At 45.0% G+C, this 18838-nt stretch overlaps 1 protein-coding gene across 1 annotated transcript in view; it reads right to left on the reverse strand.

The window, feature by feature from the left end:
- The window catches only part of nup155 (nucleoporin 155), a 150398-nt gene that overhangs the window by 112418 nt on the left and 19142 nt on the right, over positions 1-18838 (reverse strand). Inside the window, exons 8-11 of the mRNA XM_052020337.1 lie at positions 14477-14550; positions 12216-12307; positions 6558-6655; positions 3224-3376 (exon numbers count right to left, since the gene is read on the reverse strand). Coding sequence (XP_051876297.1) covers positions 3224-3376; positions 6558-6655; positions 12216-12307; positions 14477-14550 — 417 coding nt within the window. The remainder of the gene's footprint in view (positions 1-3223; positions 3377-6557; positions 6656-12215; positions 12308-14476; positions 14551-18838) is intronic.

An 18838-nucleotide genomic window follows, 5' to 3' on the forward strand; every position in this document is an offset into this window, starting at 1 on the left:
TGGGGAACTACAGACTGGTGAGCCTCACATCAGTGATGGGAAAGTTACTGGAGGGGATTCTGAGAGACAGGACCCATCTGCATTTGAAAAGGCAAGGACTGATTAGGAATAATCAGCATGGCTTTGTGCATGGGAAATGGTGTGTCAAGAACTTGACTTTTTTTTGAAGAGGTGACCAAGAGGATTGACGAGGGCAAGGTGATAGGTGTTGTCTACATAGACTTTAGCAAGGCCTTTGACAAGATTCCACGTGGTAGGCTGGTCCAGAAGGTGAGATCACATGGAAAACAAAGTGAGCTGAGTAACTGGACACAAAACGGCTTGGTGGTAGGAGTAAGACGGTGGGTTTGCAGATTGGTATTGGTTGCGCTACAGGGATCGTTACTGGGTCCACTGTTATTTGTCATACACGTTAACAATATGGATGAGAATGTAGTTGGCCTGGTTAGTAAATATGTGTATGACACTAAAATTGGTGGTATAGTGGACAGTGAAGGTTATAGAACCATAGAACAATACAGCACAATACAGGCCCTTCGGCCCACCATGTTGTGCCGACCTTCAAACCACACCTAAGACTATCTAACTCCTTCCTCCCACATATCCCTCTAACTTAAATTCCTCCATATGCTTATCTAACAATCTCTTGAACTTGACCAATGTATCAGCCTCCACCACCACTCCAGGCAGCACATTCCATGCACCAACCACTCTCTGGGTGAAAAACCTCCCTCTGACATCTCCCTTGAACTTCCCACCCAATACCTTAAAGCCATGTCCTCTTGCTTTGAGCATTGGCGCCCTGGGAAAGAGGCGCGGGCTGTCCACTCTATTTATTCCTCTCAATATCTTGTATACCTCTATCATGTCTCCCCTCATCCTCCTTCTCTCCAATGAGAACAGCCCAAGCTCCTTTTGTCTCTCCTCATAATCCATACCCCCTAATCCAGGCAGCATCCTGGTAAATCTCCTCTGCACCCTTTCCAACGCCTCCACAGCCTTCCAATAATGAGGCAACCAGAATGGGACAAAGTACTCTAAGTGTGGCCTAACCAGAGTTCTGTAAAACTGCATCATCACTTTGCGGCTATTAAACTTGATCCCCCGACTTATGAAAGCTAACATCCCATAAGCTTTCTTAACCACCCTATCCACCTGCGAGGCAACTATCAGTGATCTGTGGATATGAACCCCCAGATCCCTCTATACTGCCCAGAATCCTGCCATTTACCTTGTACTCCGCCTTGGAGTTTGTCCTTCCAAAGTGTACCACCTCACACTTCTCTGGATTGAACTCCATCTGCCACTTGTCAGCCCAGCTCTGCATCCTATTAATATCCCTCTGCAAGCTTCGACAGCCCTCCACACTATCCACAACACCACCGATCTTTGTGTCGTCTGCAAACTTGCAAACCCAGCCTTCCACCCCCTCACCTAAGTCATTAATAAATATCACAAAAAGTGGAGGTCCCAGAACCGATCCCTGCGGGACACCACTAGTCACAGCCCTCCAATCCGAATGCACTCCCTCCACCACAACCCTCTGCTTTCTACAGGCAAGCCAATTTTGAATCCACACAGCCAAGCTTCCCCAAATCCCTTGGCCTCTGAGCTTCTGAAGAAGCCTACCATGTGGAACCTACAATTACAACGGAACCAAATCAACTGGGAAAGTGGGCTAAGGAATGGAACATGGAGTTTAACTCCAACAAGTACAAATGTTGCTTTTTGGTTAGTAAATTCAGGGCTGAACTAACACAGTAAATGGGAGGGCCTCACGGAGTGTTGCAGAACAAAGGGACCAAGGGGTACAAGTCCGTAGTTCTGAGAAAGTGAAGACACGGGTAGACTGTGGTGAAGGCAGCTTTTGGTGTGTTTGCCTTCATCGGTCAGGGCATTGAATACAAGAGTTGGGACGTCATGTTACAACTGTACAAGGCATTGGTGAGACCACACTTGAAGTTTTGTGCAGCGTTCTGGTTGCCATACTACAGGAAGGATGGGATTCAGCTCAAGAGGATGCAGAAAAGGTTCATGAGGACGTTACTAGAACTGGTTTATAAGGAGAGGCTGGATAGGCTGGGATTTAGGAGGTATACAAAATCATGAGGGGCATAGGCAAGGTGAATGATCACTGCCTTTTTCTCATGGTAGGGGAATCTAAAACTGCAAGGCATAGGTTCCTGGTGAGAGGGGAAAGGTTTAAAAGCAACTTGAGGGGCAATGTTTTTCACACAGAGGGTGGTGGATATATGGAACGAGCTGCCAGAGGAAGTGCTAGAGGAAGGTAAAATTGTAACATTGAAAAGACATTTGGACAGGAACATGGATAGGAGAGGTTTGGAGGGATCCGGGCTAAATGCAGGCAAAATGGACCAGCTCAGGTAGGCAACTTGGCCAGCATGGAGTTGGGCCTCAGGGCTTGCTTCCATGCTGCATAACTCTATGCCACTGAGACTGCACCAAGACTACTGTGCTGAATCCTGCTCCCCGTTTTTAAGCAAATGTGGCAGAGCAGAGAAGATTCACTCAGTTGATTCTTGCGACAAAGAGGTTGGAGTATTTATGGTTCCATGGGTTGGGCCAAGAGTCAAGTTTGGAAAAATAGGAGCAAAAAACAAACTGCTGGTAGAACTCAGCAGGTCGAGCAGAATCTGTGGAGGCAAAGGGATAGGATCAGTTCGGATCGAGAGCTAAAACATTGACTATCCCCCTTTGCCTCCACAGATGCTGCTCAATCTGCTGAACTCCTTCAGCAGTTTGTTTTCCTCCAGATTACAGCACCTTCAGTTTCATGTCTCCTAAGAAGAATGAGAAATGATCTTGTTTTAAGATTCTGAGTGGGATTGATCAGGTGTATCCTGAGAGGATGTTTCCCCCAGTGAAGTTATCTCAAACTAGACATTTTCAGAATAAGGGGCACCAATTTCAATCAGAGGCGAGGAGGAATTTCTTCTTTTGCTGGATTGTGACTATGAAATTCTCTATCCCAGAGAACTGTGAATATACTTCAGACAAACTGACAGACATTTCAAATGGAAGGGAGTTGAGGGACAGTGGGAGGAAGTGGGAAAATGGTACTTAGACCAAGACTGGATCAGCCAAGATTTCTGTTTTGGCAAAGGAGGCTTGAGAAGCTGACTGCCTATTCCTGCTCCAGATTTTGCTTTTATGTCACATAATTAAGGAGCACACTGTCATTGTTTCCCTGTAAAGCAAGTACCTTTAGTATAAAGAGCTTTGTGGACTTTGGAGGGCCTCTGTGGTGTGGCTGAAGCAGAAAATCCTGGTGGCAGACGGACATGGACCAGCACCAGCATGCTGGGCCGTGCAGCTGGATTCTTGAAGGACATTGTGCTGAAATACAGTCGGACACCTAGATACAAAGCAAAGACAGCAGTCACAGTACATACCACCCACGAGTCTTCGTGCTTCATTAAGTGCAGGGTGAGGTCAAACCCTGTCAATTCTGGAGCAATGACCCAACTCCATGGACTATGTACATTATTTATCTGCAAATCATTCATTACCCATTACATGCCAAGATTGGTGGTATTGTGGAGAGTTAGGTTGCAGGAAGATGCTGATTAGTTGGTAATTGGGCATGGCAATGACAGATTGTATTTAATCCTGATAAGTGCTCACTGCTGCATTTTGGGAAGACTAATAACAGTCGAACATACACAACGGATGGCAGGGCCCGAGGAAGTTTTGAAGAAGAGAGGTATTTCCATGCACAAGCCCAAGAATTCCTGAAGGTGGCACCAGCTTTCTCCTGAGCTCCTTGTCATCAGAACATAGAACAGTATGACACAGGAACAGGCCCGTGATGTTGTGCCAAACTAATTAAGCTAATCTCTTATGCCTGCGCATGGACAATATCCCTCCATTCTCTGCAGATTCATGTGCCTATCCAACATCTGAAACGCCTCCATCATAACTGCCTCCACCACCACACCTGGGAGTGTATTCCAGCACCCACCGCTTTGTGTTTAAAAAAAGACTTCCCCCACACATCGCCTTTGAACTTACCCCATCTTACCTTACATGTATGCCCTCTAGCTTAAGAGATTTCAACCCTGGGGAAAAGATACCAGCTTTCTACTCTATCAATGCCTCTCATAATCTTATAAACTTACATCAGGTCTCCCCTCAGCCTCCACCACTCCAGAGAAAACAACCAAAGTCTGTCTAACCTCTCTTTATAGCACATGCCCTCTTATCCAGGCAACATCCCAGTAAACTTCTTCTGCACCCTTTCCAAAGCCTCCACTAAATTCCTATAACGGATCGTCCAGCATTGAACACAATACTCCAGATGTGGCATAACTTGAGTTTCATAAACCTGCAACACAACTTCCTGACTCTCGAACTCAGTGCCTTGACTAATAAATGTAAGTATGCCATGTGCCTTCTTTCCCATCCTGTCGACTTGTGCGCACATTTTCAAGGAGCTCTGTACATCAAGATCCCTCTGTACATCAATGTTCTTAAAGGTCTTGCCATTAACTGTGTGCTGTCCCTTTATATTTGATCTCCCAAAGTGCAACACCTCACACTTTGCAGGTTAATCTCCATCTGCCATTTCTCCACTCACATCTGCAACTAATCTCTATCCCACTGTATATGCTGTTATAGCGCCAGTGACTCGGGTACAATTCTGGCTGTCGTCTATTAGGAGTTTGTACATTCTCCGTGTCTGCGTGGGTTTCCTCCGGGTGCTCTGATTTCCTCCAACATTCCAGAGTATGGGTTAGGAAGTTGTGGGCATGCTACGTTGGCGCTGGAAGCGTGGTGACACTAGCGGGCTGCCCCTAGAACACTCAGTGCAAAAGATGCATTTCACTGTGTGTTTCGATGTACATGTGACTAATAAAGAAATCGTCATCATCCTTTGGCAACCTTCTACGTTGTCCACAACGTCACCAATCTTTGTGTTATCAGCAGACTTACTAACCCGCACTGCCACATCCTCATCCAAGTCATTTACATAAGGAGACACTGGATAGGCTGGGACCTTTTTTCCCCCTGGAGCACAGGAGGCTGAGGGGTGTCCTGATGGAGGTTTATAAAATCTTGAGGGTCACAGAGAGGGTGAATGGTCACAGGCTTTTTGCCAGAATAGTCTATGGGAGGCCATAGGTTTAAGGTGAGAGGGTAAAGATTTAAAAGGGAGTGCGGTGGATATGTGGAACAAGCTGTCAGAGGAAGTGGTAGAGATGGATACAATTTGATAAAGTTCCTCACGGAAGACTCATTCAGAAAATCAGGAGGCATAGGATCTGGGGAAACTTGGCTGTGTGGACTCAAAATTGGCTTGCCCACGGAAGAAAAAGGGTGGTGGTAGATGGAGCGTATTCTGCCTGGAGGTCGGTGACCAGTGGTGTTCCGCAGGGATCTGTTCCTGGGACCTCTGCTCTTTTTGATTTTTATAAATGACTTGGATGAGGATATGGAAGCGTGGGTTAGTAAGTTTGCTGATGATACAAAGATTGGTGGTGTTGTGGATAGTGTAGAAAGTTGCTGTAGATTACAACAGGATATTGATAGATTGCAGAGCTGGGCTGAGAAGTGCCAGATGGAGTTCAACCCGGAAAAGTGTGAAGTGATACACCTTGGGAGATCAAATTTGAAGGCAGAATACAAGGTTAATGGCAGGACTCTTAGCAGTGTGGAGGAACAGAGGGATCTTGGAGTCCACGACCATAGATCCTTCAAGGTTGCCGCACAGGTTGATAGGGTTGTTAAGAAGGCATATGCTGTGTTGGCCTTCATTAGTCGGGGTTTTGAGTTCAAGAGCCGCGAGGTAATGTTGCAGCTCTGTAGAACCCTGGTTAGACCACGCTTGGAGCATTGTGTTCAGTTCTGGTCACCTCTTTATAGGAAGGATGTTGAAGCTTTAGAGAGGGTGCAGTGGAGACTTACCAGGATGCTGCCTGGATTGGAGAGCATGTCTTATGAGGTCAGGTTGAGTGAGCTCGGTCTCTTCTCTTTGGAGAGAAAGAGGATGAGAGGTGGCTTGATAGAGGTGTACAAGATGATAAGAACCATCGATCGAGTGGACAGTCAAAGATTTTTTCCCAGGTGAAAATGGCTAACATGAGGGGACATAATTTTAAGGTGATTGGAGGAAAGTATAAGGGGGATGTCAGAAGTAAGTTTTTTTTATTACACAGAGAGAAGTGGGTATGTGGAACTGCCAGCAGGGGTTGTGGGGGCAGATACGTTAGAGACATCCAAGAGACTCTTAGATAGGCACATGAATGACAGAGAAATGGAGGACTATGTGGGATGGAAGGGTCAGATAGATAGTAGAGCAGGATAAAATGTTGGGACAACTTCATGGGCAGAAAGGGCTGTACTGTGCTGTAATGTTCTATGTTAACTGTGACATTTAGACAGGTCCATGGATAGGAAGGGTATAGAGGGATATGGTCAGCATGGATGAGTTGACCCTAAGGGCCCGTTTCTATACTATATAACTTCATAACTCTATGATTTCATGACTTAGCTCCAGCACTGCCAACCCTGAGTTCACCAATGCTGCAACTTCTCACCTGCATGTGTCACAGCCAACAAGTGGCAATCCACAGACTCTGAGCTCTCAATCACTGCAATGTGCACAATTGGCTTGAAGACAGCCCGATCTATAGTCCTGAAATTGGCAAAGAATCAGTAAACAACAAGAAATAGCAAATGTTCAGGCAAGTGGGGGAAAGAACATCCAATTAAAGAATAGGAAAATACAACAACATGTTTCAAATATACCAGTGAACTAAGACAAATTATCATTTTAAGAAAATCTTGCAATTTTGTAGTGTTTTTTTCTAACAACTTAAAACTTGTCATTGAGATCATGTTCACTAAGTTCTGTTGGTAAAGGACTTCAACCAGATCATAGTGATAAAATGAGGCCATAAAATCATCTAAAATTTCAAACTTGACCTCTGAAACTTATGCAGTGAGACCTAAGTTACAGTCTCAGTGAAACAATTCCAAATAAGGTAATATCTTCAAACGCGCAGAATCTCACATAGTTAAAAGAAAGGAACTGAATGAGAAAAATTAATAATGAATAGTTAATTCTGGACGAACCAGAGACCCATAAACCATCCCATACCTGATATTATCAATGTTTCATACCCAGATGTCACTATCAATGGAGCTAATAAGCAATGTATATAGTAATAATAATACTAATGCACAATTTATAGTAATTATTGTGACACATGTCGTTCCAGTGAAAACCAATACTTTTTAGAATAACAAAAACTTCAGGGAAAAGATGAAAGATGTTGGTTATTGGAGTGACTTGGGTGTACTTGTGTACAAATCCCTGAAAGTTTACACAAGAACTGAGGATACGTTGCCCTTTATTGCAAGAGGAATTGAGTATAGATGTAGATAAATCCTGCTCCAATTACAGAGGAACCTGTTGAAACCACACATGAAATATTGTGTGCAGGTCTGACCAGTTAGCCTGACATTAGCTGCGGGGAAATTGCTGGAATCTATTGTTAGTAATAACTTTACAGCTGAAAAATAATAGTAGAATTAGTTATTTGCTGTCGACTTATGAAAAGGAATTCATGTTTGACAAATCTGTTGCAGTTTTTTGATCTTCTAACTAGCAGAATAGATTGGAGCAAACAAGTTTGGAATTTCAGAAAGCCTTTGATAAAGTGCCATATAGAGATTACTCAAGCAAATTCAGAGCACCTGGAATTGAGGATTGACTAATAACTGGGTCATCTTCCAATTTGGAAGTGGCGACTGGTGGAATGCCACAGTCATTTGTGCTGAGGCCCCAGCTGTTCACAATCCACATCAACTATTTGGATGAGATTCAAATACAATGCATCCCAGTTTGCTGACTGAAGGTCGTGGAAACTGCAAAGGATGATACACTGGGGGGAGAAAGTGAGGACCAGTAGAACACTATTCTTGCTCTGGCTAGGACAGGGGATGAGAGTAGAGATGTGGGAAATAGACACACACCGGGGCTGTCAACCATGGCAGATGGAAAGCTGTGATTAGGAAAACAAGCTGTGTGGAAAGTTTCATCAGATCATGTGCAACAGAGGAGGTGGAACTGAGAGAATAGAATAGATTCCATTACTGAAAGCAGGGTGGGAGAAAATATATTCAAGATACATGTGAGAGCCTGTGAACTTATAAATGGATATTGACTGCAAACCTATCCTGAGACAGAGAATCATCCAGGAAGGGAACAGTCAGAGCTGGACCAGGCAAACATAGAACAGAACAGCACAAGAACAGGCCCTTCAGCTCACGATGTCTGTGCCGACCATGATGCCTAATTTAAACTCCCATCTGCCTTCGTGTGGTCCATATCCCTCCATTCCATCTGATCATGTGTCTTTCTAAATGCCACAAACATTGTTATCGTATCTGTTTCCACCATTTCCCTGGCAGCACGTTCCAGGCACCCACTATTCTGTGTAGAAAAACGTGCCTCGCATATTTCCTTTATACTTTCCCCCTCCCCTTAAACCTATGCCCTCCAGAACTTGACATTTCCACCCTGGAAATAAAGACTGACGATCTACCCTATCTATGCCTCTCATATTTTTATAAACTTCCATCAGGTTGCCACTCAGCCTCTGACACTCCAGAGGAAACAATCCAAGTCTGTTCCACCTCTCCCTTTAGCTAATACTCTCTAACCCAGACAACATTCAAGTAAACCTCTTCTGCACCTCTCCAAAGCCTCCATATCCTTCCTGTAATGCGGCAACCAGAACTGCACACAATACACCAGATGTGACCTAACAAAAGTTTGATGCAGCTGCAACATGACTTCCTTACTTTTATACTCAATGCCTGATGAAGACAAATAAGCTGTACATCTTCATTACCATCCTATCTATTTGTGTTGCCATTTTTGGGGAGCTATGGACTTACATTCCAAGATCCCTCCGTGCATCAATGCTCCTAAGGTCCTGTCATTTACTCAGAACTTCCCTCTTACATTTAACCTCCCAAATTGCAGCACCTCACACTTGCCCCGATTAAATTCGATCTGCCATTTCTCTGCCCACATTTCAAACTGGTCGCTAACGTGTTGTGTCCTTTGACAACCTTCCTCATTACCCACAACTCCACTAATTTTTGTGTCATCCACAAACTTACTAAGCAACCCATCTAGATTGGTGTTGGTTTATTATTGTCACTTGTATTGATGTACCGTGAAAAATTTGTCTTGCATACCGTTCATACAGATCAATTCATTATACAGTGCACTGAAGTTGTACAGGGTGCATTGAGGTAGCAAAGGGTAAAAACAATAACAGAATACAGAGTAAAGTGTCACAGCTACAGGGCAGTGCATTGCAGGTAGACAATAAGGTGCAGGGTCAAACAAGGTAGATTGTGAGGTCGAGAGACCATCTCATTCTATAAGGGAACCATTCAACAGTCTTATCACCATGGGATAGAAGCTGTCCTTGAGACTGGTGGTATGTGCCCTCAGGCTCCTGTATCTTCTGCCTGATTGGAGAGGAGAAAAGAGAGAATGACCCAGGTTGGTGGGGTCTTTGATTATGCTGGCTGCTTCACCAAGGCAGTGAGAGGTGTAAACAGAGTCCATGGAGGGGAGGCTGGTTTCCATGATGTGCTGGGCTGTGTCTACAACTCTTTACAGTTTCTTGCAGTCCTGGGCAAAGCAGTAGCAATACCAAGCCGTGATGCATCCAGATAGGTGCATCAATAAAAGCTGGTGAATGTCAAAGGGGACATGCCAAATTTCTTTCGTCTCCTGAGGAAGTAGAGGTGCTGGTGAGCTTTCTTGGCCTTGATGATGTTCACTCCTGGGAACCTGAAGCTCTCAACTCGCTCTACCTCAGCACCATTGATGTAGGCAGGTGCATGTACACTGCCCCCTTTCCTGAAGTCAATGACCAGCTCTTTTGTTTTGCTGACATTGAGGGAAAGGTTGTTATCGTGACACCATGTCACTAAGCTCTCTATCTCCTTCCTGTACTCCAGCTCATCGTTATTTGAGATACGGCCCACTACGGTGGTATCATCTGCAAACTTGCAGATGGAGTTAGAGCAGAATCTGGCCATGCAGTCATGAGCACATAGGGAGTACAGGGCTGAGGACACAGCCTTGTGGGGCACCAGTGTTGAGAGTAATCGTGTTGGAAGTGTTACTGCCTATCCTCACTGATTGCCATCTGTTGGTCAAGAAGTCAAGGATCCAGTTGCAGAGGGAGGTGCTGAGTCCCAAGTCTCAGAGATTTTCATCCATTATAGGTATATTACAAACAGCAGAGGGCCCAGCACTGATCCTTACAGAACACCACTGGTCACAAACCTCAAGTCAGAATAACATCCCTCCACCACTACCCTCTGTCTTTATCTAGCCATGCCAATTTTGAATCTAATCTACCAAGCCTCCACAGATCCCATGAACCTTAATCTTCCAAATCAGCCTTCCACAAAGGACCTTGTAGAATGCTTCATTGAACTCCATGTACACAACATCCACCATCCTACATTCATCAATGATTTTCGACAACTCCTCAAAAAACTCAATCAAATTTGTAAGGCATGACCTCCCTTTCACAATGCCACACTGACAATCCCTGGTAAGTCTATGTCTGGCTAGGACATGGATGATAGTGAGATCAGGGAGGGGTATGTTGATATTCTGGGGCATGTCGATATTAAGGAGGAGGTGGTATTGGGTCTTTTCAAAAACATTAAGGTGGATATGCCCCCAGGGCCTGATGGAATCTATCCCAAATTACTAAGGAAAGCAAGGGAAGAAGATTGCTAGGACTTTGACAGAGATCTCTATATCCTCTTTAACCACAGGTGAGGTCCTAGAAGATTGGAGAATTGCCAAAGTTGTTCCATTGTTTAAGAAGAGTAACAAGGATAATCCAGTAAATTATAGGCCAGTGACCCTTACATCAGTGGTAAGGAAATTTATGGAAAAGATTCTTAGGGACGGGATTTACTTGCATTTTTAAAAGCTTAGACTCATTAGGGATAGTGAATTTGGCCTTGTGCCGGTAAGGTCCTGTCTCACAAATCTAACTGAGTTTTTTTTCAGGAGGTGATGAAGATGATTAATGAGGAGGACAACAGTGGATGTTGTCTACATGGATTTTAATGAAGCATTTAACAAGGTCCCTCATGGCAGGCTGTTCTAGAAGATTAAGTTACCTGGAATCCATAGTGAGTTGTTAAGTTGGAGACAAAATGGCTTGGATATTGAGGATAGTGGTGGAGGGGTATTTTTCTCATTGGAGGTCTGTGACCGGTGGTGTTCCACCAGGAGCAGTGCTGGGACATGTTGTTTGTGTATACTAATGACTTGGATGAAAATGTCAGTGGTCTGATCAGCAAATTCACAGAAGACACAGAAATTGTTGGATTGCATTGCACGGAGGAGCAGAATCAAATGATCTCCTCCTTGCTTTATCTTTCTGCGTTCCTACATTGCATCACATTCCCACATCAGTCATCTCATAACCTACAAAACCAAATTGTAAGCCATGAGGGTCTGCCTAAGAAAGAGGCAGCATCACTTTCTCAGTGCAGCTCCCAAGCAGAAAAATGCTCCCTTAATACTCACCCCCAATATAAAAGTGCACCCTCAGTACTAGCCCACTGACACTGCAGCACTTCGTCAGTGCTGTCCCTTTCAAAGTGTAAAACACCCATAGTACTGCCCTTCAACCACTCAGTGTTACTTTAATACTCACTCACCAACAGTGCTGCAGTCCTGAAGTGTAGCCTCTCCAGAAGTACCCTGCTCCCACAACACTGCCCCACTCTTTGCAGTGCTCCTTCAGTGCTGCCCTTATACTGTGGAGTGCTCTCTCAGTATTAAAACAGAAGCAGAAAATGCTGGAAATGCTCTTTAGGTCAGACAGCAGTTATTGAAAGAGAAACATTTCAGGTCAAAAACCCTTCATCAAAATTGAATGTTTCCAGCATTTTCTGTTTTCATTTCAGATTTCCACCATTTGCAATTTTCCCCACAAATCTGTTTAGATTATTGTGCTCATCATTTGGTGTGAATCTTGAACCTACAATCATCAAGCACTTGCTTGCAAGGCTTCCATCTTTCTGTGGTGTTTGTTGACAATGTGGAAAGACAGTGTCAAATACCAATACCCAGGACACTCACAGCTCCACACACACCCTGAACAGTTGACCAAGGCAAGTTACATACTTACCTGGCAATGTTACCTGCTGCTGAAACTAATGAATTCTGGGATAAGGAAGCCACTCTGCTCATCCCTTGGCCATCTGTCCCCAAGTCATACACCTAAATCCAGACAGAGATGTCAACACCAATCAAAAGCATGGTGAAACAGATGAGTCAAACGTGCACAAAGGAACACTCTCTCTTCTGCATGGTCAGACTGTGCCGCCCCAATGACAGTAGGATACCGTCTCACTCCCTTGGCTGTATGGATTCAGAGGCTTGCCTGTAGAAAGCAGAGGGTTGTGGTGGAGGGAGTGCATTCGGATCGGAGGGCTGTGACTAGTGGAGTCCCACAGGGATCGGTTCTGGGACCACTACTTTTTGTGACATTTACTAATGACTTAGATGAGGGGGTGGAAGGGTGGGTTGGCAAGTTTGCAGATGACACAAAGATCGGTGGTGTTGTGGATTGTGTGGAGGGCTGTCGAAGCTTACAGAGGGATATTGATAGGATGCAGAGCTGGGCTGAGAAGTGGCAGATGGAGTTCAATAACCAACTGGAAGAATGGGCCAGAAAATGGCAGATGGAATTTAATGCAGACAAGTGTGAGGTGTTGCATTTTTGAAGGACAAACCAAGGTAGGACATACACAGTAAATGGTAGGGCACTGAGGAGTGCAGAGGAACAAAGAGATATGGGAGTTCAGATACATAATTCCCTGAAAGTGGCTTCGCAGGTCGACAGGATTGTAAAGAAGGCTTTTGACATCCTGGCATTCATAAATCAAAGTTTTGAGTATAGGAGTTGGGATGTTATGGTGAGGATGGATAAGACATTGGTGAGGCAAAATTTGGAGTATTGTGTGCAGTTCTGGTCACTTAACTATAGGAAGGATATTTGTAAGATTGAAAGAGTGCCGAGGAGATTTACTAGTATATCGCTGGGTCTTCAGGAGTTGAGTTACAGGAAAAGATTGAACAGGTTAGGACTTTATTCCTTGGAACGCAGAAAAATGAGGGGAGATTTGATAGAGGTTTACAAAATTATGAGGGGTATAGACAGAGTTAATGTGAGTAGGCTCTTTCCTCCTAGATTAGGAGAGATAAGTACAAGAGGACATGGCTTGAGGGTGAAAGGGGAAAGGTTTAGGGGGGTCATTAGGGGGAACTTCTTCACTCAAAGAGTGGTGGGAGGATGTAACAGGCTGCCATCTGATGTAGTAAATGCGGGCTCACTCTTGAGTTTTAAGAACAAATTGGATAGATACATGGACGGGAGAGGTCTGGAGGGTTATGGACTGGGTGCAGGTAAATGGGACTAGCGGAATAACGTTTCGGCACAGACTAGAAGGGCCGAATGGCCTGTTTTCTGTGCTGTAGTGTTCTATGGTGTTCTAAGTCTGAGGTGGTACACTTTGGAAGGACAAACTCCAAGGCGGAATACAAGGTAAATGGCAGGATTCCGGGCAGTGTAGAGGAGCAGAGGGATCTGGGGATTCATATCCACAGATCATTGAAAGTTGCTTCACAGGTGGATAGGGTGGTTAAGAAAGGTTATGGGATGTTAGCATTCATAAGTCGTGGGATCAAGTTTAAGAGCCACGAAGTAATGATGCAGCTTTACAAAACTCTGGTTAGGCCACACTTAGAGTACTGTGTTCAATTCTGGTCACCTCATTGTAGGAAGGATGTGGAGGCGTTGGAGAGGGTGCAGAGGAGATTTACCAGGATGCTGCCTGGTTTAGAGAGTATGGATTATGAGGAGAGACTAAAGGAGCTAGGGCTTTACTCATTGGAGAGAAGGAGGGTGAGAAAAGACATGATAGAGGTTTACAAAATATTGAGAGGAATAGATAGAGTGGACAGCCAGCACCTCTTTCCCAGGGCACCAATGCTCAATACAAGAGGGCATGGCTTTAAGGTAATGGGTGGGAAGTTCAAGGGAGATGTCAGAGGGAAGTTTTTCACCCAGTGAGTGGTTGGTGCATGGAATGCGCTGCCTGGGGTGGTGGTGGAGGCTGATACGTTGGTCAAGTTCAAGAGATTGTTCGATAAGCATATAGAGGAATTTAAAATAGAGGGATTTGTGGGAGGAAGGGGTTAGATAGTCTTAGGTGTGGTTAGAAGGTCGGCACAACATGGTGGGCCAAAGGGCCTGTATTGTGCTGTATTTTTCCATGGTTCTATGGAGCCTGTCTGTCCCTCTCCATAATAGTCATTCCGATTAAAGTTCAAGCAATGAATGGAAGTCATCCTCTCCAGTTAACAGTGCATAAAGTAGTACCATACCTGCAGGACTCCCTTCTCAGAGCGAGTGTACAAGATGTTTCTGGAGTTATCAATGGCAATCTGAACCAGTGGATCTGGACAAAGGTAGATAATAAAAAATAATTTAAACCTGGCTACAGACGTGTCCTTTCAGTCAGCAAGTGGCCAACTGGTGGAACCAGCTCTAAACAGTTTCAAGGTATGCCCACTGTGAAGAAGCATTCCTCCTCTCTTCTACAGGAGTTCTGAGAGACCCTCTCTCACTGTTCCCATGACCTCTGTTGCTCTCCTGCTCCTTGACCACGTCTCAGCTGTTTCCCCCCCCACCCCCTTCATTACATGGTCCACCTTCCTCTATCAGATTCCCTCATCTTCGGCCTTTTGTCACTTCATCGTATCACCTCCCAGCTTCTGACATCATTTCCACTCTCCCCTTCCTTCACCTGCCCATCATCCCCCTCACCTGGATCCACCTATCACCTGCCAGCTCTTGCTCCACCCCTTTCCTCCACCTTTTTATACTGGCAATCTGCCCTCTTTCATGTCCAGATGAAGGGTCTCAACCTAAACATCAACTGTCCATTTCCTTCCATAGATGCTGCCTGACCCGCTGAATTCCTCCAGTGTTTTTGTGTCTTGCTCCAAATTCCAGCATCTGTAGTCTCCTGTCTCTAGACAGAAGGGAACCTTTTGATGTGTGTATTTGGTCTTCAAAAAGGATTTGACAAGCTGCCACTTATGAAGCACAAATTATTAGTGCACTGTAGTGGAGGAAGTATATTAGCATGGATTGAAAACTGTTTATCACAGAAAAAAGAGTTGAATAAACGTGTCCATTTCAGGTTGGAAGTGATCAGTTCTTGACCTTCAATTATTTACTACATATCAATGGCCTGGAGAAGGGACTAGAATGCAGGTTATTCAAGTTTGCCAATGGCACAAAAATAGGTGGGAGGGAATATCATAGACTCATACAGCATGAATTCTTCTGCCCAACTCCACCATGCCAGTCGACACCCTTCCATATTAAATTGCTAAATTTGTTTATTATTGTCACATGTACCGAGCTACAGTGGAAAAACTTTGTTTTGCATGTGAGGTCATGAGTCCATCTTATTAGACTAGGGGACCATTCAATAGTCTTAAAACAGCGGGACAGAAGCTGTCCCATCGCACAGCAGTTGGTCCATAGATCTCTCAGCCAAAGTAATTCTCATGCTCATCTCGACACTTGTTAAGTGCTGTCAGTGACGCAGCTTCAACCACTCTCTCAGGCAATGCATTGCAGGTACCTACCATTCCCTGGGTGAAGGTGGTCCCCCCTATATCCCCTCTGAATCTCTTCCCCCCTTATGCTATGTCCTTACCCGAATCCTATGTTTTATCTCCCTCTGATATGGGGAAAAAAATTCCTCAATCTACTCTGTCTCTACCCCTCATAATTTTGTATACCCCAATCATGTCCTTTCTTAACCTCCTCTGATCCAAGGAAAACAGACCCAGCTTCTTCAGTCTCCCCTCACAACTGAATCGTTCCATCCCAGGCAACATCCTGGTGAATCGTTTCTGCACCCTCTCTTGCGCAATCACATCCTTCTTGTACCTTGGTGAGCAGAACTATACACAGTACTCCAGCTGAGGTCTGACCAAGGTTTAATAAAGTTGGAGCAGAAGCTCCCTACTTCTATATTCATTTCCCTGACCACTGAAGGCCAGTATCCTGTATGCCTTCCAAACCATGTTGTCTACCTACATTGCCACCTTCGAGATCCCTCCATTCCTCAATAATCCCCAACACCTTACCATTCATGGTATATGGCTTTGCCTGATTTGTGCTCCCAAAATGTATCACCTCACATTTGTCTAGTCTATATCCCTCCATTCCATGGAACCACAGAAGAACACAGCACAATACAGGCCCTTCGGCCCACCATGTTGTGCCGACCTTTAGACCATGCCTAAGACTATCTAACCCCTTCCTCCCACATATCCTCCATTTTAAATTCCTCCATTCCCTGCCTGTTCATGCACCTGTCTAAATGCATCAAACATTGCAATTGTATCTGCTTCCACCAATTCCCTGGCATCATCTTCAAGGCACCTACCACTCTATTTCAAACACATTTCATAAATCTCCTTTAAACTTTCCCACTCTCACCATGAAGCTATGCCCTCAAGTATTTGACATTTCCACCTGGGAAAAAGTCTCCAACTATCTACCCTATCTAGTCATCTTAGAATTTTATAACTTTATTCAGGTCTCCCCTCAGCCTCTTACACTCCAGACAAAACAATCTGTTTGTCCAACTTTTAAGTACACTAGTTTAATCGCCAAAATGCCACACTTCACACTTGTCCACCTGCCATTCCTTGACGCACTTTCCTAGTTGATTTAGATCATAGAACGTTGAACAGTACAGCACACCACGGGCCCTTCAGCCCACGATGTTGTGCAGACCACTATAAACTTTATTCACATTAAATCTATTCCCCTCTCCACTTCACCTCCCATAACCCTCCATTTTTCTTTCATCCATGTGCCCATCTCGGGGTTTCTTAAATGACCCTATCATATCGACCCCTACCACTGCCCCCGGCAGTGCATTCCAGGCATCCACCACTCTGTGCTAAAAAAAAACTACCTCTGACCTCTCCCCTGAACTTTCCTCCACACACCTTAAATGGGTGACCATTAGTATTGGCCATTGCTGCCCTGAGGAAAAGATGCTGGCTGTCCACTCTGTCTACGCCTCTTATAATCTTATATACCTCTATCAAGTCGCCTCTCATCCTCCGTCACTGCAAAGAGAAAAGCCTCAACTCGCTCAACCAATCCTCATAAGACATGTTCTCCTATCCAGGCAGCATGCTTGTAAATCTCCTCTGCACGCTCTCCAAAGCTTCCACATCCTTCCTATAATGTGGCAATTAGAACCGAATGAAATATTCCGTGTGGTCTAACCAGTCTTATAGAGCTGCAACATTACCTCTCGGATCTTGCACTCAATCCCCTGGCTAATGAAGGCCAGCACACCATACACCTTCTTAACCACCCAATGAACTTGTGTGACAACTTTGAGTCATCTATGCACTTGGACCCCAAGATTTCTCTGTTCCTCCACACTGCTAAGAATCTTGCCATTAACCATGCACTCTGCCTTCAAGTTTGATCTTCCAAAGTGTACCAATTCACGCTTCTCCGGATTGAACTCCATTTGCCAATTCTCCGCCCTGCTCTTAATCCTGTCTATATCCTGTTGCAGTCTACTACACCATCAACCTTTGTGTCATCTGAAAACTTACCAACCCACCCTTCCACTTCTTTATCCAAGTCATTTATAAAAATCACAAAGACCAGGGGTCCCAGAACAGATCCCCGCAAATCCCTTACACCACTGATATCAGACTCACTGGTCTGCAATTCCCATTTGCCACCCTCCAATCATCTGGCACTACTCCTGTGGCCAGTGAGGACGCAAAGATCATCGCCAAAGATGCAGCAATCTCTTCCCTCGCTTCCCGTAATAAGCTTGGATATATCCTGTCCGGCCCTGGTGACTTATTTATCCTAATGATTTTCAAGCACACCCTCTTCCCTCACGTCCACGTGCCCTAGCTTGTCAGCCTGTCGTATGCCATCCTCACAAATGTCAAGCAAATTATTCATTAACGACCTCCTCTACCTGTTCCCACTCCAGGCACGTTTCCTCTTTTATCCCTGATCGGTCCTACCCTCACTCTGGTCATCCTCCTATTCTTCACATACTTGTAGAACACCTTGGTGTTTTTCTTGATTGCACTCGCCAATGAATTCTCATGCTCCCTTCTGGCTCTCCCAGGTCCATTCTTAAGCTGCCTCCATAAGCTCCCTACCTCGGAACTCTCCAGAGCCCTGTCTGATCCATGCTATCTAAACCTCAGGTAAGCTTCTTTCTTCCTCTTGACAAGATATTCTGCATCTCTTGTCAACCACGGTTCCTTCACCCTACCATCCTTACCCTGCCTCAATGGGACAAACCTATCCAGAACACCATGCAAGTACTCCCCAGACAACCTCCACACTTCCCCAAGAATATCTGTTTGCAATTTACGCTCCAAAGTTCCTGCCGAGTAGCATCATAATTCCCCCTCCCCCAGTTAAATACTTTCCTCTGGCTGTTCACCCTCCCCCTTCAGAATGCTGTGGACCTGATCCAAGATGTCCCTGACCCTGGCACCCGGTAGGCAACATACCATCCAGGAGTCTCTTTCACGTCCACAAAATCTCCTGTCTGCCCCTCTTACTATGGAATCCCCTATCACTACCGCCCTCCTCTTCTCCCCTCTTCCCTTCTGCACCACATGACCAAGCTCGGTGCCAGAGACCTGGTTACTGCAGAGTTC

Source organism: Pristis pectinata, chromosome 7 (assembly GCF_009764475.1).
Source record: "Pristis pectinata isolate sPriPec2 chromosome 7, sPriPec2.1.pri, whole genome shotgun sequence".
NCBI lineage: Eukaryota > Metazoa > Chordata > Chondrichthyes > Rhinopristiformes > Pristidae > Pristis > Pristis pectinata.